The following is a 26,972-nucleotide window of genomic DNA, read 5'->3' as shown; positions in this document are numbered from 1 at the left end:
GTCCTTCAAACTGAAGCGGACGGAGCGCCTGGAATCTGTCCATTCTCTTCTGCCCCATCTTGTGTCTGGAGCGGAGGGATTTTGCTCCGAATTCTTCCCTTCAGTTCGCGATTCGCTCGGTGCATGCTGGAAGACTGCCTCTCAAAGCCCTGTTTAGCTAAATACACACCTGCATGCCGTAGGTTTTCAGCTGTTGAAGTTTCTGGTTTAATTCCCCCCCCCCAAGAAGATCTAACTCGTCTCCTAACATTGCAGAACATATTGAAGACTAGAAAAGAGTTTGGAAGGAGAGGCAGGGTTTGTCGTTAAGCGTTTGCATCGGATTCCAGAGGAATTGTTAGTCTCGCCCCATCAAAAGGTCCTGGGATGCCTCAAAATGTGTTAAAAGCAGAACAGGTGAGCCGTGAACGCTGGAAGCTAGGATGTTAAACTGGAGCAGTGTTTGTTGTGTGCAAAATAGTAGTTTTCTTTCCTGTCCAGGAAGTTAGAGCATTACACACACAACACACTTTTCCCCTGGGGACCCTGGCTTTGCATAGGAGGGGAGAAACCCCCCACCCCACTCTTTTTTCCCCAGTCAAGCTGAATGAGCACAGAATGAAACACGAGGTTTAGCGAGGGGGGGATGATATTAGTTCCTCTCCTTTCAGGGCTGGTGAGGCCTCGTCTGGAGTCCTGGGTCCACTTCTCAAAGACTTGAGAGGGAGTCCAACAGAGGAGAGATGGGATCTGTTTGCAATCATCCCAGAGTGCAGGACATGTCATTATGGGCTCGAGTTCCAAGAAGCCAGACAAACTTCTTAACTGTTAGAGCAGTACAACAAAGGGAACCCGGAGATGATGAGCCCTCCGAGGCTGGAGGCCTTCAAGAGGAAATTAGACCCCCCCCCTCACCTATCCGATCTGCTTGGATGGGGAACTCCTGCCTTGAGCAGGTGGGGTCAGACTCCATGGCCTTAGAAGTCCCTTCCGACTCAACGGTTCTGTAATTTTATGATTCTATGGGGGAAAAAATGCTTATTTCGACTTGAGACGTCGTAGGAGGTGGGCCTCAGGTTCCCTAGACGGGATTCAGAGATTCTTGGATCGAAATGGGGTTCCTTTAAAACATCTATGGAACGAGGGTGACATCTTTCGCCAGGTTGAAAAGCAGAGGTTGGCCGACTTGAAACTTAAGACGCAGAGCGAGAGAGAGACCTCAAGACATTGTCAATTCCTGTTGGTCAGTTACAATGGTGGGTCTCCGTCAAGCCCCAAGGACTCAGTGGCCTGCTAAAGGGGCGACGGGATCGTCCACGGTGCCGAGCCGTGCGATTTTATGTTGACGTCCCGGAGGAGAATATCAGAACCGCTTTGGTTAGTCGTAACTTCTGCGCAAGAGGGCCAGATACAAGCAGGCGTATTTCGTTGGCTCTCCATCTCTCCCCCCCCCCAAACCTCGAACTAAACTTTTTAATAGGCTTTTTGGCCCGATTCCTTTGGCTTTGAGGCAGGAAGGAAGGCAGGCAGAGCAGAAAGAGGTTTCCTGCCATCTATTGTCTCCAGACCCAAGGTCCTTCGGGTTTCGTTGGTGGGGGGGAGGCTTGTGGTCAAGGCTAGGAGAGAGGAGCCGGGATCATTCTGTAGCGTGTGACTTCGGAGAGCCCCCTTTTTTCCTTCCTGGCCTTGTGATTTATCGCAGGTTTTTGAGATACAAAAGTCACACCGTGTGTCTCCGGGATATGATCTCGCCGGACTTATTTCCAACGCCTGGGATGTTGCATAGAGTAGGAGGACAGGATTAATTGTGTGCCGTCAAGGTTTTCTAATTAAAGAGTATTGCAGAGTGTTGAATCTTGGGTCACACGCCGCTAGTGGCGCAGCAGAAGTGTGGGGAGTCGCAGATCCGAATAGCTTCAAATACCCCAGAGTAGTCCACCCCTTTTCCTCATTAGCTGGCATGTACAGTCTCAACAACAACACTCTGAGACATTTGAAGGGAAAAATAATAATGTTCTTTCATTTACTTAACAATGAACAAATAAACTTGCAAGCTGAAAACATGACTGCTTCGGCAACAGAGTTCAACGGAGTCCAGAGGGAAACAGCACTGAGCAGAGAGGCGGGACTCTCTCAGAATTCAGAGCCAGGAGGGAACGATTGGTTAGTGTTGGATGATTGGCAGTCACTCCAGTCCAGAAAAGGTCCTTCCCAGCCACGCCTACTAGAGGCAGCATGCATGACTGTAGCGTTAGGAGTTCTTGAGACAGATAAGCAAGCTTGGTAACTCTCGAACTCTTAACATCCGTCTTTTTATATAGATGGTTTTTCATTGCCACACTATGGACTGTTGGGTTTTTAGAAACCAGGCCTGTCCCCGGCTGTGGGCTTTCCCTCCGGGCGATTTCTCAAGCAAGCCGAATCGGCAAACGAAACCGAACATGATGTCGGGGTGAAAGCGCTGGAGTTTCTTGAATGGTGGCCTCTTATGAAAAGGACGTTTGTGTTTCTTGCTACGGCTTCCCCTCTTGTTCCTATTTTGGAGGCCAGCAAATAGTTCCGTTGCTTGCTTGCTACTTCTTCTTTTTTAGCCTTTGGTCCGGAGAGAAAACAGAATGGTTTCTGCGCGTCGGGTAGAGAAGGGGGTTTTTTGAGGTATTTTTGGAGGCGGTGTTGAGTCATGCGATTTTCGGCTTATGTAAGAGCTGCTGATCGGACGTGAAGTTTTCAGCCTTTGTATAAGTCGAAAACTAAATCAAACTGGATGGATTATAAGTACAGGCAGGAATGTTAATACCTCTGGTTAGGGTTTTTTTTCATTATTCTTTGAAAGTTGCCCAGAAAATACTAGTTGTTAGGTAGTTAGGACGGTTTTTGTTTAAGATAATTTTAAATATCTGCTTTCCTTTAATGAAATATGCAGTAGTTCATTTTTTAATGTTTAAGATCTCTTATTTTTAATTTGGTTCTTTTAATAATAATAATAATAATAATAATAATAATAATAATAATAATAATAATAATAATAATAATAATAATAATAATAATAATAATTTATTGTCATTGTAAGTATATACACATACAACGAAATTCACATTTTAATATTGTTAGCCACCTGGATCCGCTTCGTGGGAGAAAGACGGCCTATAAATGAAACAAACAAACAATAATAAATAAATAAATAAGCAAGCGCATTTAGGAAAGATTTAAAATTATAAACATCAATTTCATACGGGATTTATATACCCTGAACTTCATCAGGTCTCCAGGACAGCTGCTGAGGCATAAACATTACGGTAAACGCTGTTAAACCAAAGCATTCAAAATAACACAATGTCTTTTTTTTAAAAAGCCTAATGCATAATCTGGTTTCCAAATATAATTACGTAGTTCATTTTCCTAACAAATCTGGTAAAATCTGTGACCTTCCAGATTTTGGGGCGCCCTAGTTCTCATCATCTGCTACCGGCTAGATTGACAGTGAAGGATGATGATGGTAATGAGAGCATGTGTGTGCATTGGTGACAGTGATGAGAGTGTGTATATATAAGTTTCCTGCTCTAAAACTAAATAGAATCGGACTTGAAAGTGCCGCGATGCCCGTGAAATTAATCCAGGGGAGATTACAAATGAGTTTTATTCTCTCCATTCAGAGGTTTTCCCTGTTACTACAGCTGACACAGGTAGATTTTGCTTCACAGAGAGAGCCGTGGTGTCTTCTAACAATATCCTCGCTGCAGTAACAGCGAACGGAGGCTGTGAAAAACCTAGTAACGGGAACAGAAGGGTGATCATAATATCGGTGGAAGTTGTGAGTCATTCGGAGCTGCGAAGCAAATCCCGCGCCAAGAAATGAGGAAAACAGTGAATTTTCCCTTTCTTGAAAGTTATCTGTTGACTTTGCTCTGTTTTGTTGGGACGTACGCCCGAGGCAAGCTCTCAACCTGGGCCGTTCGACCATGCTGTTCCCATCGAAATCTGGCTCAATCGGGGGGGGGGGGGGGGTGAATGGCAGAAAGTGGGTTTGGTCAAGATTGATGCCCCCCGAATAGTCCAGAAAGAGCCGTATGATTGCTTTTAACCTGAAGAAATTTATTTATTTATTTATTTATTTGATTTTTACCCGGGATTGTTAAGCCACTGTTGCGCCGGCGCTGTCTGGATCGGACACTTCACAAATAGAAATTTTAGCCGTGGAACCCAATTCTGACACATTTAATTGTGGTATAGTCCTCACAGAGTACGGTAATACCATTATCTAATCTGGACAGGAAGAGGAAGGTGTCGTGTATTTTTTTTTTTGTTTCGGCAAAGGGTTGCCGAGGTGTACAAATGCGTCCATGAAAATAAAATAGAGTTCGTTCCTATGCCGGGTCATCCAGGGGCTCGCTAAACTGATGTGCTTCTTGATTGAACTGTGGAATTCCCTGCCACATGATGCAGTGACGGAGGCTAGGACTGGCCAGGGTTAGTAAATCAGAATGGCTTTTCCTTCCAGTATCTTGAGTGCACTTCTGAACCCCATCATCCACTGCGGTTGCATTCATACCGGGTGGCACGTAGGCAACTGGTCGGTTGGTTGAATTGAGCATGGTTCTTTGGCTTGAATTCCCCGCACTTAGAAAGCTAGCAGTATGATGCTATGGATGAGAAGCTTCTCGTCTCCATCCCTGGCTAACAGCGTGCGGCTTTGGGATGTGTGTGTGCTGAGCCACAGAGACCTCTCGTCAACCAACCGCTCCTGCTCACGTACATATTTAGAAACAGTCCTGCAAACTAGACTTATTTCCCCTCCCATTTAGGTTTAAATCTGCCCGGTAGGGCCTTCGGGACAGGAGCCAGAAGGCTTTTATTTTTTTGCTGTAAGGCCTGTCCAAGAAGCTTTTGCATTTAAAAATAGCCTCCTTAGGCTATTGTTGCCTGCAGTGTCATGATATCCCATTATTTGCTGAGGGAAGGCCGACTAATGGCCACTTACGTGCATCTCTTAGTAGCCCAGGATTTTAGGCTAAGTGCTAGTTTTTGGTGCACTGCGAGAAGCCACAATGAAAAGCTGCGGCTCGCACGTCTGCATCGCTTTGCCTCTTTCTAAGTCTTTCTCCTCGGCGGCCGCTCTCCTGCGATGCTGCCTAAGTACAGTGGGGGTACCGAAGCAGCCAAAGTCATACAATTTGGGGTTTCCTCCCCCCCCCCCACAGTCTGAGGATTTGGGGAGACCTTGATTCCTCTCACCCAGATGTTCCCAAGTGTGTCGTAGATCGAATCAAGCCTGAACTCTCTCTGGAGGCAAAGATGTTGAAACGGAGACTGTCCTGCTTTGGGCACATCCTGAGAAGGCTGGGTTCTCTGGAAAAGACAATAATGTCCGGAAAAGTTGAAGGCAGCAGGAAAAGAGGAAGACCAGATACAAGACGGACTTGACTCTAAAGAATTCGCAGGCTTGAGTTTACAAGAACTCAGCACAGCTACTGAGGACTAGACATTTTGGAGATCTCTCATTCATGGGGTCGCCATACGTTGCACGTGACTCGACAACTAACAACATAGTGATCCAAAGTGTTGCTGCATTTCATTTCTTATATGCCAGTGGGGATGGGGGGAAAAAACCACATTTGGAAACAGCTCTCTGTAATGTCAATCAAAGATACCTTGGGACAAATGCGGGTATTGTCATTGCAGCTACGATAAATCCACCTCCCTCCGATTTCCAGCGATTGATTGTTTTTGCGAGATTGACAATCCTTTTGCGAGTCCTTAAGTTTGGAAGAAAACCTTCTTCACTCTGGCCCCCTTTTGGAACAGGTCGCTTGGGAGACCGATTTGCTGGCCAACCCTTTGCTCTCCGTTTGCAAAAAAAAAAAAAAGCCCTTTGAGTCGCGATGCCAAGAGCTTTTTACCCTGCCCGTGTGATTTATGGCGTTCAGACCCTCCGAAGCGAACTTTCACCTCTTCGCAACTGACGGTTTATGCTCTCCAGGAGAAATTGCACCATCATTCTGCCTAAGTGGGTAATCGTGTCTCGCCAAACCCTCTTAAGTTGTCTCCTGGACCCAAGCTGTTGGGGAACGCTGGCGACTCCACCAGGCTTTGTTGACTGCGGAGGGCTTAGGTCTAATCTGGAATGCCGAGGGACATCGAAGCGGCCTCCCTGAAGAGCAGGAAAACATTGTGCGTGGACATCCTCTGGGTCAAGCATGCAGCCAGCAATGCCGTGACTTCCAGAAACACTGGACTGGAACATCACTGAATCCTAGACAGTTTGTGAATCCTTGACCCCTTGGACAACAGCTGAAGCCGAGGAAGGGTTCCTGCGGACATCTCAAAAACTCATCTGATCGTCTTGACGTTTTAACTGGCTTTTGATTTTGCCTCTGTTCCATGTGCGCCAACGGTTGGGGATTCTGCACCGCTCGAGACGAATAAAGAAAGATCTGGATTTCTTTACAGATTCGTGGTTTTGAGCCAGTGTGCGTGGTTTTAGGGCCTGGCGTTGTGTGATCAAGAGGACAGGCTGAGAACACCCGTGGGATTCTCTGAGATGTCCTCACCCCATATTCTAGATGCCGTTGTGCCCTTATCCTATGGGGGGGATGCATAAAGGGCACGTTGGTCCAGATTTGGAGCAGAACGAATTTTTTTACTTTTTAAATCCGATCAAATGAAATGAATTCCAAAATGAAATGTTTGGATCAGGTTCTATGAAACCGCAAACTTGGGCAAACAGAAGGGCGGGCATCGAATGTCTGCTTGGGTACAACGCCTGTAGCGATTTTGAAGGGTGTTCAAACCAAAGCAAGAAGACCTGTCCAGTTTTGCAAGATGGTGTTGCACAGATCTCTCGGGCAAAAGTGGTACGACGACAGAACCCATGACCTCAAGGGGAGGTGGAGAGCATTCCAATTCTGGAGGTCTTCAAAAGAAAACAGGACCGTCATCTGCCCGATCTGCTTTGACATGGATTTCCTGCCTTGAGCAGGGGGTTGGACTTGATGGCCTTCAAGGCCCACTTCCCACTCCATGAATCTAGGATTCTTCGAGAAGTTTCCACACAGTTCTGGGACTTGATTTCCAGTTGCCCCCAAGCCAGACACCAGGAGAAGGGTGGGACCCTTCTCGTTTATCGTTTGTCCAGCGGGACTACTTCTGAAGTTGGAACCTTCCTTCATGGACAGTACGTCCATAAAGCAACTCTCCCTAATGATGAGTTAGCAAGCTTTGTGCAGAGTCCGACATCAGACTTCCTTTTAAGAGGAGATGAATTAAGATGTTCTAAAGAAAGAAAGAAAACACGCAGGTCCCTCGCCTCGTGCATCTTTCCGCTCTTCCCAGAACATGGCTTTTAATGAACTTTTCTGCGGTGACCCAATGCTTGCATCAGCAACAAATTACGACCAGGGAACTCAGAGGCAGAATAGAAAAGTTGACTTAGCAATCTGAGCTGTCAGCTGAAGCTCACGAGGTCCCCGGGCCGCCGCAGGGAGGGGAAGAAGTCCCCGGCCCCGTTCCGAAAAAAAGAGTTCGCTCACTCTGTTTCCTTCCCGTTTTTCTTGCTTTTCTCATTCATCTTTCCTCGGAGTTTACAAACCGGGTTCGTTTAGCAGAAATGGAAAGCCGAAAGTGTGAAAGGCGGGCACGTCCAAGATGCGAAACTTCGTTGGGTGGCTTCAAAGTTGTGTTTCTTTGGAAAATTCGACGCCTTCCTCTCTCTCTTCCTGTTATGCTCCTCCACCCCCCCTGTGGATCGCCACATGTTTTAGAAACGAAAGAAGGAAAACAAAGCAGAGACAGAGGCAGCTGCTGGAAACCTGGTCTCGCACCTGAGATAACATTTCTGAACTGGAGGGGACAGATGGAGAAAATCAGATTTTTTTGGGAGGGGGCCAATCTGGCTCATCTTTTCTGGATAAGATTCAGGCCGTCTTAACATTAAAAAAAAAAAGACAGTTCAAAAGGCAATCTGCTCCTCACGGGCCCAAGGGAATAGAGTGGGACCCCACTATCTGTGGGAGATCAGTTCCACGCCCCTCCCCACGGATGTCGAAAAACGTGGAAGTTTTTAACCCTATACATTATAGCCTCTGGCTCCCTCTAGGGCCCAGTTCCAGTAAATAAATCCGGGAGGGGAGTACTGTACTTTTCAGGCAGTGGATAAATGAATCAGTGGATACCGAGTCCTGCTGTACTTCACACTGTACGGGGCGTATGTCTTAAACTAAGCAAAACTTCGTGTCAGCCTGTGGTTAAGGGTCAAAAGGAGAAAGAATTAGATGAAAAATGGAAGTATTACGTGCATGTCCTTAATCAGCAGATAATTTACGGAGTTTGCAGAAAGCAAAATGTTTTTTTTCTAGACGATTCGGGGCATTAATAGTTACAAGGTGGGTTATGAAAGCCGCTAGCTTTCGATGGCTTTGAAAGAAGTGAACGTCCTGTACGTGTCTCCTTGGAAGTAAGTCCACTGAATTTAACGGAACCTGCACCCCCAGCTTTGTGCATATAGCATCGCATTGCAAGCGTGCAGCCCTATACTGATGAGTGATTATTGTAGGGTGAAGGTTGGCCATATTCTGTTGGGTGTATGCTTAAATAAGAAAATGCATAAGAACAAGGATGCAGGACTGAATCGTAAATGGACATCTCAGAGATTGCCCTGTAATCGTTCCACTTTTCTGATACGAAATAAAACCAGAGCTAAAATCATAATTTGCCCCATACATCCTTGGACTTGACAGTTCAAAATGGGCCTTTGAGTCCTTCCACGTGAATTATTTCTTCCAAGGAGAAATGATAGTTAACATTGGCCCGCTGTTCTCAAGGATTCAGAATGCTTCCTTGTCCAGCTCTGTTACCTAATTTTATTGTTTATTACATTTATTGCCGGGAACGAGGGCCGAGGCGCACGTGTCGGCGTCCTCCGAAGCACAGACCGCTGGAACGTGTTTGGGGTCATGGGTGATTTGAATCCGTAGCCCAAAGAATGCAGCTGGATTAGTCCCCGTAGTTGTTTACATGGCGTCTCTATACAAGGAGCTTTTTATTTTTTCAGATTCTGGAATAGGTGAGGTCTTTTTCTGGGGTTTTCCTGCTGCCGTTTTCTGCATTCCCTGAACCTTTCACTGTTTGTTTTTCTGTGTTCTGTTCAGAAAGCGGGAGGACGGTGGGACCATTCGCCGCTATTTTTTAGAGATGAGTTTTCCGGAAACGGGGATGGTAACCCCCAAAAAAGGCTCTGGACGATATCCAAACAATTTGGGTGGGTCTGTTTGTTCAGCGCAGGCTTGACCTCTCCTTCTGCTGTTTGTGTGCGAATACACACACACACAAAGTCCTATCAGGTGTATTGTTGCATCCCTTCCAGAAACGTGCAAAAGGAAATAAATGACTGACCCAGGTTAAGTAAACAAGGGGGCAGAAAGTCTCTGTGACGTGTGTGTGTGTGTGTGTGTGAGAGAGAGAGAGAGACAGAGACAGAGACAGTATGTGTATCTTGGGGGGGGGGGGCTTGTGAAGATGTTGGTCTCCTGCCTGTCTTAAGTGCCACTGTTGCTGTTAGACTTACGGCAACCCCGTGAACCGCACAACCTTCAAAACGCGAGGCGGCTGCCTCAGGCGGCAGACTTCGGCGAGTGGGCTGCTGCGGCGTGCTTTTAACGGACAGAGGGGTCTGTGGGTCACCCAACAGGTTGTGTAGCCCCTACATTAACCTGGTGCTTTGGGATATCCTGGGGAAATACAATTTTGTCCCTGATATCGAAGGAACGGGGTCCATACTTGCGCTTTGCCCCCTTCTGCTTCAAAACGCTGGCTTTTTTGTATATTATTTGGATAACGACGAGGGGGCGGAATAAGTGTGTCGTTATTTTGAACGTCTCCCACCCTTTTTTTCTTTCTGTCTCCTTTCCAGAGCTCCACCCAGGAGATCGGAGAAGAGGTGGAAGACGGCGTGATTTATAGCATCTCCCTCCGGAAAGTTCAGCTTCACCACACGGCCAACAAAGGACAGCGATGGCTAGGGGTAAGTGACGGCTCGGGGCTGCGGGAACAAAAAAAAGCAAATTTAAACCGGATCTAAGCCGAGATTCTGTAACCAAGTCGCTTTTTCCTCCCCTGAATATTGGAAATGTGATATATACACACCACACAGCTGGCTGGAGAACTCGGTGATTTAGGTCTCTAGCCATTGAGCCAGAGGTTGGGAGTTCGAATTCCCCACTGCCCCCCCCCCCCGGAGAAGAGCCAGGCTGGGTGGCCTTGGGCCAGCTGCACTGTCCCAGGGCGCCCCCTAGTGGAAGGGAAGGGCCAACAACGTCTGAATATTCTAGACCTAGAAACGCTTGGGAAAAAAGGGTCATCATAAATCAGAATTGACTCCATGCAATTACGTAAATGTGAAGAGGGACGTGAGTATTGGAAGGATACAGAAAACTAAGTTTCTCTGGAAACCCTACCGAATAACCAGCTCCTTTTGTGATTCCGCACACTGCCTACGGAAGCCCCACCTTGGTTGCCGTCCTTAAGGACTAGGAACTTGGTTTCGATGTTAAGAAAAACCATATAATACTATGCCGGACGTCAGACCGCACGCAGGTCGCTCTGCTGATGGACCCTTTTTGCCCTGGAGAAAGAGAGCCATCTGCTCAGTCCCCGGGTTAGGAAAACGGAGGGCGTGGTGTTTTTTTCCTAAGCGAGCGGAAAAATATTTTTGAACGCAACATGGATCCGTATTATTGAAAAGATGCTGAGAGACGGAGGGGGCAGGAAAAAACACCGAATAATTTGAGCACAGCTGTGAAAACAGCTGCACCAGTTAGCATTTCGTATAAGGTTTCTCTGTGTTCTGGTGCCTTTGGAGATTTTTCTTACGTTGACACCCCTGCAGGGCAGGCCACGAGCATACCTGTGCGTACAGCAAATGGCCCTCTTTCGGCTGGCGTCAGCGTTTAGCGGCCAACATTACAGTCCTCGGAGGAGAGGGTGGGGAATGTAGTTTCCTGTCAAAAATATATTCCCGTGACTTATTGATATTGGGATGTGTGTGGCTTGAGTGGGCAGTTTTAAGGCGTGTTCATTTTGGCTTGTGTGACTTGCGGTTCGCGAACCGCCCAGAGGGGCTGCAGGCCGGACGGGCGGTCTATAAGTCGAACCAATCAAGAGATGAACAGATGCATTTTGTACGAATGAGGTTCTTTCTCCAGCTGCAGACTGGCCGGAAGTGGCTTTGCTGCTGCGGATCAACATGGCGGTCTTTGTTTTGCGGCTTTGCAAGAAAAGGGAAGCCGGTCGGCTTCTGGACCACCCTCTGGACACTGTACAGGACAACTGTTTTTTCCCTTCCGGGTGACACGCTGATGATTTCCATGTTGTTTTCTGGAGACGGTCAGCCTGTTCCCTTGTATCCGCGAAATTCATTATCCATGGCGATCAGACGACTTGTTAAGAGGCCGTTTTAATCAATGTGCATTTATAGCGGAGAGTGTCTTAGCTGTAAGACTCTCTGGCTCCCACTGTCATTCGTCCGAGGGTTTGTGTGCCAGAGGATGTTGGCACGCCATGAAAGTGTGCGTGCGTGTGAATCCTGCTTTGCAGGGTGAGGCCTTTCCGTCTTGCTTGGGGGTGGCCGAGGTACGTCTCATCTGTGCTCCCTGGGGGTTGAAAAACTCAGGGTCCCTGTGTGACACACATTTTGTGTCATTTACCTTGCGCTTGGCTCCACGTGACAGGCTTCTGTAGTCCGATGGGGGTGGTGCGGGGGGCCAGAGACTGGAATGCGGCGATGGAATTTTTCTATTATTATTGGCATTTTCCGGCTGTCTGGTCTCATTGCAAGTCAGAGCTGAGAGCGGCGGGGAAGCCTGGACACTCCGATGCCCCCTGCCGTCCTTTGATTTCCCCCTCAAGTGGATCCATCTGCAAAATGTTTGGCTTGTGCCCAATTAGAGGGAAAAGATTAAAAAAAAAAAACCCTGTGCCAGCCGCTCGGCCTTTTGGTGAACGCTCGGAACGTGTGGTTTTCTCTTTTAACGAGCGGGAGGTGGAGGTGGCAAGCTGAATTCCCCAGGAAAATTTATTTCGTTTGGCTTTTGCGGGTGGTGGAGAGGTATGTTCAAAAGATCCAAGCAAAAGGATGGAACGCGTTAACAAATGTGAATATTCCTTGGAGTTTGGTTGAATGAGCGACGGGATCGTAGTTCTGCCATCAAAGCCAGACAGAAGACAGCATCTCAAGATGAAGAATGTCATACGTTGCAAAAACTTACCATCATCATCCTTTGATGCGTCATGGAGTCAAGGAGGGCTGGGTTGATGGTGGCAGGAATCGAACTCCCAACCTCTGGCTCGCCAGGGTCTGCTTGTTGGTTCTGTATTTGACCCCATACAGGGCAGAAAGTTGATTTGTTTTCTTTTTATAAAACCAAAGGTGCAGAGAATCGCCCTGCGCTTCCGTTGTATCAGAAGATACATGTTAATGATTTAGGATAAATAAAATAGAACGCGGTGCGTGTTATCTCACACGGGTTGTTCAGCTTCCCTCCATTATTATTAGCATTGTTGTTAGAAATTTTAGGTAGGGAGGATGGTGTTAGTCTTGGCTGTAAGGGATTTCGCACTCGGGCCTGGCGCTAGAGAGTTTCCGGGACCCTCCCCTGATGCATCCGAGGAAGGAAGCTGCGGTCCGTGAAAGCTTTTGCCAAACCCAACCTGCGAGTCTTCCGGAGGCCACAAGAGTCTTGGCCCCGGGGCCCACACACGGCTGCTCGGAGTCCTCAGGGCGGCTGACTCCCCTGGCCTTCTTGTCCCTTTTTTGCAGTTTGAGAACGAGTCGGCCTTAAACCTCTACGAGACCTGCAAGGTGCGGACCATCAAGGCCGGGACGCTGGAGAAGCTGGTGGAGTACCTGGTCTCGGCGTTCAAAGGCAACGACTCCACGTACGTCACCATCTTCCTGTGCACGTACCGAGCCTTTGCCACCACCAAGCAAGTGCTGGACCTCCTCTTGAACAGGTACGGGGGTGGGGGTGGGGGTGGGAGGGAACGGACCCCCTGCTCCATTCGTAGAACCTCTGGGTTCAGCTACGTCTCCGATCTTAGCTTTCTCTCCTCACTTCGGGCACCCCGGCGGGTGAGAAGGGCCAGCTTTTCAGTCCTGGCCAGTCCGGTTTTCTTTCAGTCTTCCTTCATCAAAGTAAGACCGGATCCCCCACGGGATGTACCCGAGTCCCTCTCCCTCGTTCAGCCGAAAGCCCTCCTTAGAGGGGGGTGGAAGGGTGGGTTACCAATTTAAAAAATGGAATCGGCGTTACATGTCCAAGTCAGAGGATGAGCGTGAGAAAGCGTCCAGCCGGCGCATGGAGAGCCAGGCGAACAGGCTGTTTCTGCTTCATTTAGATACGGAAAGTTTCACCTTCAGGCAAATGGGGACCACCCTCGGCACGCTGTGGATGAGAGACTGGAGCTGAAAAAGTGAGTGTCTGACCCCCTGAGCAATAAGCGGGGGCGGGGAGGGCAGGGGGGAGCGGTAGCTTTTCCAATGCTTCCCTCAAGTTTCTAGTCAGCATGAGGTTTTGACCATACAGAGAGGGACTCAAGCCTCACCCGGGCCCAAATAGAGGGGGTGAGGGGCAACGGGTACCTCTGGGATTTGGAGACTCGGCTTCTTATTCCATCACGGAGTCCTGGAGTGGAAATACATTTTCATCAACCTGGAGGCTGTCAGTTTCGCCATTCTGGAGTCGGACGGAGAAAGCCGGGTCTGCCGACCGCTGGCCCTCTTCCCGGAGCTTAACCCCTGCGCTCTCTCTCTCTCTCTCTCTCTCTCTTCTCCTTTTCAGCACTGTCTCGTCCATCCTGGGAGCCTGGCTAGACCAGTACTCCGAAGACTTCCGGAAGCCGCCGGACTACGCCTGCCTCAAGCAGCTCATCGTCTATGTGAGGCTCAACATCCCCGGATCCGACCTGGAGCGGCGCGCACGGATCCTCTTCACCCAGTTCCAGCAACAGGAGCGTGCCGAGGCCGAGACGGACGGTGAGCCTGCCCCCCCCGTCCTGCTCATTTACCCTGCGTGCGCGCACACTCGCAAACATTGGCCTGTTCCTCCAAACCTCCGACAAGAAGCATCTGTCTGTCTGTCTTTCTCTTTCTCTCCCTCCTTCTTTTTCCTTTTCCTTTCTCTCCGAGCCGGCTAGGCGCGGGAAATCCGTTGTTGGATTAGCGCTCCCATCATCCTTGGCTGTCGGCTGGGACCGACGCTGGGCGGTCTTTTGCTGAAGGGTGACCTTAAAAGCAAGGAGTCACTTCCTGTTGAGTCCGGCCAGGATTTTTGCCTCCCTCGGGGTCTCCCCTTTCTTTAGACCTGCCACCTAAAATTGTTCTGCCGTGCAAACGCCAAAATCTCAACCTCTGGGTTTCTGCCTACGTTGTTTTACTCTTGAGCAAAGCCAGCGATTCCCCGATAGCCCATCTCCTTTCCTGTTATTTCCCCCCCCCCCGAGTTGGGTTGCTCACTGTCCTGATGGCTTGCCTTCCAGCTGTGGACCATTCCAGCTGCCCGCTCAGGTTGGACGAGGAGAATGGACTGAGCGAGGGCAAGTTGGATTTCCTGAGCTTCTCCCTGGAAATGGTGGCAGAGCAATTCACGCTGATGGATGCGGTGAGTGTCTTGTTTCGGACTAGGTGGGCTGCCCGTTACGATCCTCTCCGCTAGCCCTTTTCTGCGACACTGACCTCTTTCTTGTTTTGGTACACCCCACCCCGCATTGCAGGAGCTCTTCAAGAAGGTGGTGCCTTACCACTGCTTGGGTTGCATTTGGTCCCAGCGGGACAAGAAGGGCAAAGAGCACCTGGCCCCCACCATCCGGGCCACCGTCTCTCAGTTCAACAGCGTCACCAACTGCGTCATCGCCACCTGCCTCGGGGACAAGACGTTGAAGCCGCAGCAGAGAGCGAAAGTGGTGGAGCGCTGGATCGAAGTCGCCCGGGTAGGTTGAAACGGACGGGGCTCCCTCGTGGGAAACGCTGAGCCAATATCCCCTATATAATCAATTGGCACAGAATAACGGTGTTGGAGGGGCAGAGTACAGCAGAGAGAGCTTCGAGCAAAAACAGACAGAATTTAGTCGTGATATGTTCTTGTCTCAGTGTCCTTCTCATCCTTTTTAAATTTTGGCTCACTCCGAAAACTTTCTTGTTTTCCTGCAGGAATGCCGGATCTTAAAGAATTTCTCCTCCCTCCGGGCCATTCTTTCGGCCCTGCAATGCAACGCCGTTCACCGGTTGAAGAAGACGTGGGACGAGGTGTCACGGTGAGTCGGAAGGAAAAGCCGCCCAGCGCACGTGTTCGTTGCAAACCCCATTGTCTGTTAATACGGAAGCTTATAGGAAAGTTTGCGAAAGGACGGCCAAGATGGGGATCCATATTTTAGAATTAACGGAAGGGCAATTCAGAAGAGGGCAGAAACAGGCCAGAAACTCATTTTTCTTTTGTTCCTCTTCCCTTGGACAGAGAGAGCTTCCGCACTTTTCAAGAGCTGTCCGAAATTTTTTCAGATGAGAATAACCACTCCTTGAGTCGAGAGCTCCTCATTAAGGTAAGATGGCTTGAGGCCCTCAGCAGCCTGCTCGGTTTCTCTCTGGGAGGCCAGAAGCCTCTTTGAAATGGTACGAACCTAGCCGATAACCCCTGCCCCATTTGTAAAACATTTGTAGGCTGCCTTCAGTCCCACAATGTGGTTTTCCTTTCCGAGTTTGAACTTTAAGGTGGGCTGGCAAGGATTTGCAAGTTCATAACAAAGCCTGCTCCGCATAGCCCTGATTGGCTTGGGTCCATGCCATCACAAATGTTAGTATTTAGTTGTTTGTGCGGTACAGCTGCTACCAAGCCACCAGGAAATCCAGAAAGCTGGTGATGACGATGTAGATCTCCTTTTATAATCTATGTTTAACCGTTATATGCATTTTGGCAAACATGAAAGCCATTTCTCTTTCCCTCCCCTGCCCCATCAGTTCTTGGGTCACTTTTTAAGTACCTTTGGATTTTGCAAAAGCCAAACCAAATATTTTTATGAGTGGGTGGGGGGTTAGGATCTCTTAAGTGCTTTGCAATTAGTTCGGCAAAGGACCTGTGACTCTTGGTCATTGAACAAAACCCCCAATTGTTTTTAACAAAGTAATCTTGGATCTCGTCGCCGTCACCTGGCGATCCTGCTGGAACCGAAGCAAGCTTAACGACTAGCCGAGAGAGCATTTTTGTCTCGAAAATACCGAGATTGCCGTTCCGTTCTGGAAATCGTGTCCCCCCCCCCCAAGTGGCTTCACCTGAGATGGCGAAAGAGGCGCTTGTTGAATTTTTGTGCCTTAAAAGGTGGTGATTGAATCCTGTCTCTCCTCCCCCCCCACCTTCTGCTGCCATGGACAAATCCTGTCCTTCCCCTTTAAGACTTCTGCACCAGGAAGGCGGCCGAGGCAGCTGTTTATGGCTGGCCGAGTGTGCTGACAGCTCTCTCTCTCTCACACACACACACCCTGCGTGCCTGCTTTGTTTCAGAGGCTTGGGTGGTGCCTAGGCTCGTTTAGCAGGAGAGGAATCCCCCATGAGGGCCGGAGATAAGTGGAAGAGGGAAACGCCCTGGAGAGAGAGCTAACGTGTCAGCCGAGGGATTCCCTCGCCTTATCTCTTTTCTCTCTCTGGAGCAGAAACTTCAGCAGCCAAAGATGAGCTTTCTACAGTTTGCTCTGTTCGTTTACGCCCTCACGTTCTCCGTATTGCACAGCCCTTCTCTCTGTCAGCAGAGGATTTAGTATATTTATTTAATGTGCTGCTTTACTTTGTTACAATATTTTGACACCACTGTTCCCTTAAGAGCACCCAAGACAGGTTACAACAATTAAAAAAACAAGGTTTAAAAGCTAAAAACAGCAAGTGTACAAATATTTTAACGGAATTAAGGAAGTGTTATATTTTTGGACTAACAATATACCATCGTAGCCACCCTACCACAAAAAAAATGTTAATTTTTCCATCGCAAAGCCTGCTCCGCATAGCACTGAGTGGCTTGGGTCCATGCCGTCACAAATGTTAGCCTTTAGTTCTTTGTGCAGTAGATTAAGATGGTTTAAAAATCATCTTGCTAAGAGGAGCATTGCAGCCAGCTATGCTGAAACAGGGCTCGGTGACCGGTCGGTCTCTTCTTGAACGGAATGGCGTGTTTTGTGGGAATCTGGAAAGGCGATCTGTCCTGTCTTGGGTGTAGACAGCCAACAAAGGGCCTGTCCACACGGTGAAATTTGCTGCCCTCTGGCTTGTCCTTATTTTCAGTGTGGTGCTATTTTTAACTCAGGGTTGGTGAAGGCAGAACAAAGAGCTATTTTGCATCTCAGTGAATCAGGCCAAAAAGATAGCACGCCCTAGCTCAGTGCCACAAAGATGTGGGCCAGCTCTTAAAGGGGAAGGATGGGTCGTTCTAAGTAGAAACTCAAGCAGACGAGGTTTTTTCCCCCCACGCCAAACAATGCTATCAGGGAACCAGATACCATAACTATCTGCTAGCGTGGACAGGCTCTAAGATTCATCATTTGAGATCTTATTTTGGCATCATCCTTCTTTGTTCGGACCTGCTTGGTGGCTGCTTTCCATTCTTTGGTGTAGAAAAGAATATATCCTGATAGGAATCGTTTTAGAGGATGGGAGCGGGCAGAAGCCAGCTCTGGAGGTGTTAGAAAGATTGTCTGGAGCAGATTGTCACGGTTTCCAGACACCCCAACTGTTGAATCACAGTTGCGAGAAAAAAGACGCTCTTCCACTTTGGCAGAGACGACTCTTCCCTTGACTCTTCCTTATCTCTGGTTTTCCTTGGAAACTCAGGAGGGGACGTCCAAGTTTGCCACGCTGGAGATCAATCCCAAGAGAGCGCAGAAACGGCAGCAGCAGCAACGGGAGATGGTGAGTAGCTTCGCCTCGGCGGTCCTGTGAAGTGGCCTTCTAGCCACGGAGTCCCTCACGGACCACGGTGGGCAAAGCTCGTCCTGTGGGCAAGAGGTGGTTTGGAGACACCTCCTCCCCCGCCCAATGGCCGCCTCTGAGGTTTTTCCAGATTGTTGGCCCAGAAAAGGACCTCTTTTTTCCCCTTCTTGAGTTGGGATGGTGTTCCAGATTCGCCTGTGCTGTCCCCCCCCCCCAAAAAAAACATGTGGCCCTCCCCCAAATTAGCCCCATTTGGGCCTCATTGGGAAGAGCTCCCCCACTGATATCGTGACCGACCCCCTTTTCTCCTGCTTCAAGGGCGTCATGCAAGGGACCATCCCGTACCTGGGCACCTTCCTCACGGACTTAGTGATGCTGGACACCGCCATGAAGGACTACCTCGATGTAAGTACTCCCTGCCCTGCTCTGACGACCTTATTCCTTCGCCCCCGTACCCCTTTTGTAACTGGGGGAGGTAGCTGTGGTTTTGGTTAAACAAATGCCCCGCGGCACTGTGGAACATTTCCGTCATGGGACTTCTTCTACGTGGGCTAAGCCGAACCCGTCGGTTTCCGAGAGGTCGCACTGCCCCCTGGCGGCCTGTTTTTGATGGCCTTCAACCAGGATGCTTATTTAAGCAGCTTCTGTACATTTTTAATTATGGGCCCAAATTCTGCCTTATAGTGACCCTTTTCAGGGTGTTAAAGAATATTCAGAAGTGATTTCCCCTTCTTTTCTTCTGCGGAGGCCCTGGGACTTTGTGCAGCTTGCCCAAGGCTACCCAGGCTGGCCCCTGCTCACAGGAGACACCGTTGGGAATCAAACTCCCAACCTCTGGCTCTGCCGCCAGAGACCAAACTCACGAAGCTAAAGATGCTTAGATAGCTGAGTGGCTGCAGAGCCAGAGGTTGGGAGTTCGAAACTCCCCCACTGGGCCTCCTGGGAGAACAGCCAGCCTGGGTAGCCTTGGGCAAGCTGCACCGTCCCAGAAGAGAATGGGAAACCACTTATGCATATCTTTACTTAGAATATCCTGGAAAGTCAAGACCCTAAGTCAGAATTGACTTGATGACACACAGTTATTATTAACCCCCACGTTGTTGAACGCAGAAGCGTGCACATGTCAATGCTGGTTCCTTCTGGCCAGGTTCTTGCTACTCCGGAGCCCAATAAACTGCTCACGTTGCTTGTTCCTTGGCTCTTCATTGACATCTAAGCCAACAGGATTCTGGCCGGAATCTTTAATCTCCTGGAAATCTCGGTGTGAAAAAGTGGGACGTTCTCTTGAGTTTTAATCTTGGTCCTCTCTCTCTCTCTTTTTCAGGGGGGCCTGATCAATTTCGAGAAGAGGAGAAAGGTGAGTGTTTTGATTTTTTGCTGTCGTTGAGGCCCCTTTATCTGCCCCGATGGAATAAGAAAATGGCAACCGTCCTTGGGGGATCGTGCCCAGTCAATGACGAATCAAACGGAGCCCACCAAAGGAATAAAACCAGTGTTATCAGATTCGTGGCAATCTTCCTTCCGTTATTCTTCCTGCAGGAATTTGAAGTCATTGCTCAAATCAAACTGCTGCAGTCGGCCTGCAACAACTATAGCTTCACGCAGGAAGATCGCTTTGTGGCCTGGTTCCACAGTGTGGAGCGGCTCAGTGAGGTGGAGAGGTATGCCTCGATTCTCCTCCCCTGGCCTCCTGAGTTGCGTGCCTTGATCGCCTTCCTCGTCCTCAAACCCCCCCAGACCCCTTTCGCTCTGGGTTTGGCTGGGTTGCTTTCGGAGGACGTGTTCCTGTCTCGGCTTCACTGTCTTGAGGGCCAGAAACTTGGCTTGTTAAGACAGAAGAAAAAGGAGGACCAAGACTCGGAGTGTGGATTTTATAGGGGATCCACCAGGTTTGGTTCTTCATAGATGGAAGGGGTGAGCCTTTATCTGGGAATGGGACACAGACTCGTAGAAGAAGGCAGTTTGGGGAGAGCACCAGATCGCTCATGGGGGGGGAAACAGGGGCCCCAAAGAAGTGGGGCTGGGGCCCAAGGAGGCTGGAGTTAGCGTGGCCCTCCCACATTCACGCAGGTCGTCCTAAAGGCATCGGCGCCACGTCAGCAGGACAGCCCTTGGGAGGAGGAGGCGGTGGTGGCTAACTCTGTTTCTCTCCCTCCTTGTTTCCAGCTACGGGCTTTCGTGCGAGATCGAACCCCTGTCCGAATCGGCCAGCAACACGCTGAGGGCAAAGAAGAACACAGGGATCATCAAGCGCTGGAGCGAGTAAGTTCCTTGGTTTTGGGGTGGCAGGTTTCACACTGAGCATTCGGAACAAAACGGGCTGTGAATTGAAAGGGAGGAGTCAGAACTGGATCGCGGCCTTGGGGGGGGGGTGTCCCGGGCTGAGGGAGCGCATCGGAGAGATGTATGAAACTGGGTTGGACCCTGAATCTGATCCGCTGGAACTGGAGAAGCCCCTGAAAGGAGCCGGTGGTTCAAGAGTGGAAGAGGCTGCTTTAAGGGGGAGCAAAGCCCCTCCATTGCCAGAGACGTGGGTGGCTCAGGGGACTGAGCATGCGGAGCTGGAAGGGACCCTATAAGATCATCCAGTCCAGCCCCCACCAAGGAGGCCCAGTGGGGGGAATCGCACTCCCAACCCTCTGGCTCCACAGCCAGATACACAACACAGTTGGGCAGGACAAGCGCCAGAGTCCCTTTTCCAATCCCGGGACCTCCCAACTGCCGCCGTAGAAACAAAACCAGAATCAGTGTCACTTCCTGTTTGGGAAACATGCTTCCTGTTTTCCAAGACGTTTCCTTTGTCTTTTACAAAACCAAGGAGTGTCATTCTCCTCCTTCGAGGGGGGGGGGGCAAAACAAGGTTCAAAGTGGAGGGAGGGTGAATGCCCAAATCCCTAAAAAACGGTCCATGGGCAGTGGGGGGTAGGATTCAAATGGGTTGTCTTAAGCAGCGGCGGTCTGGCAGCCTAGCCCACGATCTGGTTTGCTTCCTTTCCTCCCTCCCCAACCCCCCCCCGGCAGCCGGCAGGCTCCCACCACGGAGTCCTGCGCCAGCGGCAGCTCCCACTCCAAGTCCTTTGACCAGCTGAAGTGCGGGCCGTACGTCTGCAGCGGAGACGCGGCCGACTCCGTCAGCGTCACCTCGGCCGGCTCCAGCAGCTCCGACGTGGAGGAGATCAACATCAGCTTCATCCCCGACTCGCCGGAAGGGCAAGAGAAGAAGGTACAGGACCGTGGCAGCTCGCTGGGCCCCGCTCGCGCCCAGGGGGGCAGGCGGCAGGTGCGCGCCTCGTCTCGGCCGAGAGGCCGACTTCCTCTTTTTTTCGGGGGGGGGGGGCGGCTGGGCTGCTTCAATGCATGAGAAAGGACCGATGGGGGTGGCCTCGCAAAGGTGTGTGTGTGTAGCTTTTCGTTCCGGGACTGTCTTTCCTGAAAAGGCGAAGGGTAGGTTGTCGGTGGAGCCCGTGGCGCGGGGGGGAGGCTTGCTAAAGTTTTCGGGAGCTGAGGAGGGTGTCTGGAGACATGGAGTCGGGCTCGGCCAAGCTTCTTTGGCGCTCCCACGTTGGAGAGATGGGGCAGAGTTTAGATCTCTGGAACATGTCAGAAAAAAACATCTCGTACAAGCGGGGTGCAGTGATCTCCCCCTCCTCAATTTCCGGAGGCTCGGTGCCACCGCTGGCTGTGCAGGAGGTCCCACCTTTGGTGACCGAAAGGTAGCTTTTTAAAGAGGTAAAGATATGGGGAGGCCAAGAAAGAGAGGGAGAGGCGTGTGCGGGTCTCTTTCTCCACCGGATGTGCTGACGCCCTTTTCCATCCCTCTCCCGCAGTTCTGGGAGTCCACCTCGCTCTCCTCTTTGGACACGTCGGGCATCGGCTCCAGTTCCAGCAGTGCCTCGTCCTCTTCCGTCTCCTCCACGCCCGTGACGGCCTCCCGGACCCACAAGCGCTCCGTCTCGGGCCTCTCCAGCTACTCCTCCCTCTCGCTGCCCCTCTACAACCAGCAGGTGGATGATTGCTGCATCATCCGCGTCAGCCTGGCCGTGGATAATGGAAACATGTACAAGAGCATCCTGGTGGGTGAGAGTCCCACTGGCCCCGGGGAGGTGGGGAGGCAGAAGAAGAGGGGCCTTGGGGGAGACAGCCCCCTGGCGTTGCGGACAACCGCCTCCCGGGTGGCATTAGGCAGAAGGACGTTTTAGACAGGCCCCTCTCTCCCAGCATCATCCCACCAGTGGCCATGTTAGTCGGGAGCCCTCCGGGAAGGGTTGCCCGGATCCATCAACCCTCTCCCCGAACCACTGCACCTCAAGTGTAGTCTGTCCCCTGGCCTCCACAGATTTTTTTTTGGGGGGGGGACTTCCCTTCCCATGACCTGCGTGCTAGCTGAGGCTGATGGGAGTCGTAATCCGAAAGGTCCGGTGGACCCCAAGTTGGGGAAGGTTCTACTTTGAACCTATTTATTTATTTATTTGATTTATGCCCAGGAATATCTGGGGGACCTAAGTTTGGGAACCCTCTGGTTTAAACCAAGGATCACAGAAGACGTCCATTCTGTGAACAGTGGGAGGGAGAGAATTTAAAGTCCTGGGACCGGAGGCGCCCCTCAAGGGGGGGGGGGGTGCCGGCACAGAAAAGGGCCTTTCACGCATTGCCACAAGATGGACCTCAGAGGAAGGCCGTCAGAAGTGCAAAAAACACATCCAAACCCCGTTGTTAGCCAAGGTGGAAACCGCCTTGTTTATGGTGAGGGGAGAAACAAGCCCTACCTCTTGCCTTCAGCGAGGACCTCCCTGCTGTTGGGAATCCCCTGGAATTTGCAGGCAGAGACGCAGGCCTGCCCTCCCTCCCTCCCCCCCCCCCCCTCCTGCGCTCCTCTTTTTGTCATGACCAGTACTACTGGCAGTTGTTATAGCAACCAATCTGTTCTTCCAGGCCTGTACGCTGCAAGCGAGATTCTTTTATAAATTCATGGCATGCCAGCCATCTGTGGCGTTTCCCTCTTTGGCTCAGTCAGGGGGAGAGCAAGAAGGGAGGCGATCAACCCACACTGCAAATCCCTGACAGGCTTGCCTCTTGCAGCCTCTGAAGTCACGGCATGTCTCCTGGCTGGCTGCTCGTGGTGTATCCCAATGGATATTTCCACGTGCATTCCTCAATTCCCGTTAAATTCAGCCACTGCTAATTTTGTGAGTGATGAAAGATCCGGGGACACAGGACAGAAGGTTTACATCCCAGTCTTTGGTTCACCCCACACCTCAAGAAGCTGATTTCCCAAGAGCGAGGGGGGGGGCTTGCTTAGAGGCAAAGGCACTCTGTACATGCCCAGAGGGGTACCACATTTATGGCTGTTCAATGTTTTTTGAGTATTCTTTGGTTAATGTTCAAGCCAGCCGTTAAACCAAGCGAGCTTTTTTTGCGCCGAAGCCGAAATACGTGCCTGGAACGGGGAGGTCATTCATGCGACATCAATGTTCCAGGTAACAAGCCAAGACAAGACCCCGGTTGTGATCCGGAAGGCGATGGCGAAACACAATCTGGATACAGACCGGCCCGAGGACTATGAGCTCATTCAGATCATCTCGGAAGAGAGAGGTACGAAAGCTCGCTGGGTCCCCAAACGCGGGTGGCCACTTGAAACCCCACCCCTTTCTCTCCGAGGCTCCTCCCGTCTTTCTCCTTGCGTGTTCACCCTTTGGGTCTATCGTGTTCCGAGTTCCTGGTTTCTCTTTTCCGAACGAATCCTTTTCTGCTTTGCTTCTTTTTTTTCTGTGCCTTTCTGCTGCTGACGGTGCTTCTCTTCCCCCCCCTTTCTTTTATATTAGATATTTGTCTGCCTTTCCCCTACTAGTGACCTTTCCCAGAATCCTTCTAGGTAGAGAATCCAGGAGGATCCCCCATTATCTGCAGGGGATCGGTGCGGATGCTGGAAAATGCAGAACGCTATTTCAATAGCCGACGCTATATAGACCACGGCAGGGTCTCTGGGCTCTGTCTGGTGGCCCGTTCTGATAACTTTTATCGCTGAACATGTTTTTATAGGTTGGGATTTTTCTTTTAATATTTTTACTGCTTTCAGGCCGTGGATAAGTGAATACGTGGATACTGATCTCCATCCTCCCCTATTAACTGCCGGGATGGGAGGGAACCGGCCGATCTCTCAGGCCGGAGACCTTTAAGTCCGTAACATGCAGAGGACTTGAGCCGCTGACCTCGCGCGTGTCTTGAAACCCCCCCCCCACTCTAGGCACTCAACCCTCCCGCTTTCTCCCCCTCTAGAGCTCAAAATCCCCGACAACGCCAACGTCTTCTACGCCATGAACTCGGCGGCCAACTACGACTTTGTGCTCAAGAAGCGAGGCTTCGTCAAGGCGGTCAAGATCAAGCACGGCTCCAGCTCCACGTTGCCCCGGATGAAGCAGAAGGGGCTCAAGATCGCCAAGGGCATCTTCTAACCTCGGTTTTCGGCCCGTGCGGAGTCGGCCGCCCGCCTGTCTTAAGCAGCGCCCACGGGAGGAGAGGGGGCCTGCCTATCTCGACCGTTGCGCGGCTCGCCAAGAAGAGGAAGCGTCTGGGACCCCGGCAGTGGGAAGGGGCGTCTTTGTGACACTTTGGCCCACCAGTCTCTCTCTCTCTCTCTGCCCACGGCAGCTGCTCCTTGCCTTTCATCAGGTCTGCGTCTCTCTCTCTCGTTTTTCTACACAGTGGATTTTTAAACTTTTTAAACCAAGGTGCAAGGGCCTGCGGCCATCACCCACCTCTCTGCCTTAGGAGTCCTCCCTTCCTCCCGGCGCTAACAAGGGCCGTGCTATTAAGGAGCGGGTTTCTTCCGCTCCGCCAGCGCACACGCCGGGGAGGCAGACGAGGATAGCGGGAAGGAGGAGGAGGACGACGGACGGACAGGACCGACCGTCTCGCACTGCCTTGCGACCGGATTTGCCCCTCCCGGGATCTCCCGGTCAACAAGCCAACGGGCTCAACTGCCGGGCATCTGACTCTTGGAGCCTCCCGGCCACCCAAGAGATGCCAGCTGGAAGTCTCGCGCTGCGCCCGCCTTTGGCTCCGTCGCCTGTTCCCAGGCTCAGCGAGGAGACACGGTCGGTTGGAGCGCGCGCCCCCCATCTCGAGAGGTCCGGCCTCCTCGACTCACCCACGTCTCCTGCTTTTTCTCTCTCTCTCTTTTTTTGACGAGCCTACACCAAAGATCAAACGGGGCGGCTTCTTGCGCGTCGGCCCCTTTCTGCTGACCGATGGGAACAAAAAAAAGAAGCCAGTTATGATACAAACTCACTGTAAATAAAAGACCTCGGTTGGAAGCGAGGGAAGTGGGGGGGGGAATCGAGATGCCTCTGAAGAGTTGAAACACGCCACTCTCCTCATTTCCCCCCCCCCCGACTTGTTTTTTGTGCCACTTTAGTGTTTCCACGGACTGGGAGTTTTGGTAGTGAAATGAGAGTTTTGTGGACTGATGTGATCAGATTTTTTTTCCCTTTTGTTTTTGTAAAGAAAAAAAAAACCATACCCCACCAAACTGAATTTACTAATATCTCCTCTCCCGTCCCCCCGATATTTATTGTCTGTAAATAGGTCTGTTGGATTTGTACATTTTACTAACACTGTTTAAAAGTCCATTAATGAGATCACTTTTATGTTTTGAAAGGTGAGAAGCCTGCTGTGTGTGTGTGTGTGTGTGGTTGTGTGCGCGCGTGCGAAAGAGAGACTGGAAAAGGGCAGGATCTTGAAAATGTGCTGGTTTTGCTTCAAGTTAAAAAGTGGGGAGGGGAGCGAGGGCTCCTGTTTCTGCCGACACTAAAACAATTAACGGTGAGGGAAGACTAATTAGCCTTTAAACCACTAAACCGAAACACTAAGGAAGGTGGGAAGATTCTTCGGGGGGGTACGCTTCATCATCCACCCTAGATAGGCGGGGGCTGCTTTTCTACAAGGTCGATGAGGGTGGTCTAGCCGAGAGGAGTCTCCTCCTCGTCTTATCCTTTTGTCGCTCAGGAACCCCCGGAAGGGAGAACGGCTACTCGCCGGGTGCCCTTCTCCCCCCCCGAGAGCCCCCCTTTGCAGGCAGGGGTGCTGTGGAGTCCGCTTTAGACGTTTCCCCCAACCCACCGGCCGCGGGTCTGCCGAACGGGCCTCCGCTCTGCCTATGACAGGAGCCACGGTCTCCTCGAAGGCAGACGTGGAGGGAAGGAGGAGGCCCTTTCCGCGGCTTGATTGCCCACTCTCGCTTTCCATCCCAGCCCTTTCTCTACTGTACTGCCCACCCGAACCCACGCCACTTGGTCCCTTCTTGTGAGGACTGCCGTTGGGTCGTCCTCTCTCGCATCGCCAGGCCCAGAGAGGCTTTTTCGTTCCCGTCGTCCATTCGGTGGGGGCAGAACGCCTGCGCCTTTAGTGCTGCTGGGGGACCTGCCAGGCGCCTCTCTGAGAATCGGCCAGGGAGGCACCCGGTACGGACCACAAAAGCCCCCCCAAAAAAACCTATGCTTACGTCAGCCCTGCCCACAACATTGGTGCTCCTCCCGATGGGTTGTTGACCCGGGTCGGAGGAAGCCGGCTGGCCTATTTACACACATACCTCGTAAAGCAGGGGTGGGGAACTTGGGCCCCTCCAGTGGGACTACAGTTCCCATAACTCCTGAACCACTGGCTAGGCTTTCTCAAGTTTATTGGGGGAGGTAGAACCTACATGTGGAAGAAGGGAGGTTCCCCACCTGTCTTTCGACACTTGCTCTTTTCCTTCCTTCCTCCTTTTGGGGGGTGGGTGGATCGCTCCCAGACTCCACAGCACCCTCGTGCGCGTAAGCGAGCGATTCGTGTAGGGGGGACTCTAGAGATAAGGTATATTTTGTACCAACTTGCCATGAAGTAGCACACTATTCGGTGTGATGTGTATACAGCAATGTAATTAGCCTTTTCATTAAAATAACAATGTTTTGAGAATTTACGTCTGTGTGTAACTGGGGGGGGGCAAAGGATTGCCTCTGGGAGGCCTGGGGGGGGGGAGAGAAAGACATAGCATTTTAT

General features: G+C 50.9%; 1 protein-coding gene across 5 annotated transcripts in view; it reads left to right on the top strand.

The window, feature by feature from the left end:
* The window catches only part of RALGDS (ral guanine nucleotide dissociation stimulator), a 73,807-nt gene extending 46,919 nt beyond the window's left edge, over positions 1-26,888 (top strand). For 4 of the 5 annotated variants that reach the window (XM_072984914.2, XM_072984911.2, XM_078382799.1 and 1 more), the window contains exons 2-18: positions 9,884-9,994; positions 12,788-12,981; positions 13,366-13,440; positions 13,809-14,002; positions 14,506-14,627; positions 14,740-14,955; positions 15,176-15,279; positions 15,480-15,564; positions 17,838-17,915; positions 18,255-18,341; positions 19,261-19,293; positions 19,476-19,597; positions 20,103-20,198; positions 20,958-21,216; positions 21,764-22,009; positions 23,414-23,528; positions 24,213-26,888. In XM_072984914.2, the coding sequence (XP_072841015.2) occupies positions 9,884-9,994; positions 12,788-12,981; positions 13,366-13,440; positions 13,809-14,002; positions 14,506-14,627; positions 14,740-14,955; positions 15,176-15,279; positions 15,480-15,564; positions 17,838-17,915; positions 18,255-18,341; positions 19,261-19,293; positions 19,476-19,597; positions 20,103-20,198; positions 20,958-21,216; positions 21,764-22,009; positions 23,414-23,528; positions 24,213-24,388 (2,313 nt within the window). In that variant the 3' untranslated portion in view covers positions 24,389-26,888. The remainder of the gene's footprint in view (positions 1-9,883; positions 9,995-12,787; positions 12,982-13,365; positions 13,441-13,808; positions 14,003-14,505; positions 14,628-14,739; positions 14,956-15,175; positions 15,280-15,479; positions 15,565-17,837; positions 17,916-18,254; positions 18,342-19,260; positions 19,294-19,475; positions 19,598-20,102; positions 20,199-20,957; positions 21,217-21,763; positions 22,010-23,413; positions 23,529-24,212) is intronic. The other variant, XM_072984915.2, reaches the window with a different exon arrangement.
* Positions 26,889-26,972: the final 84 nt, after the last annotated feature.

Source organism: Pogona vitticeps, chromosome ZW-PAR (genome assembly GCF_051106095.1).
Source record: "Pogona vitticeps strain Pit_001003342236 chromosome ZW-PAR, PviZW2.1, whole genome shotgun sequence".
Classification (NCBI taxonomy): domain Eukaryota; kingdom Metazoa; phylum Chordata; class Lepidosauria; order Squamata; family Agamidae; genus Pogona; species Pogona vitticeps.
The sequence above is the reverse complement of the archived record's forward strand: the minus strand, read 5'-3'. Positions and strand labels throughout refer to the sequence as shown.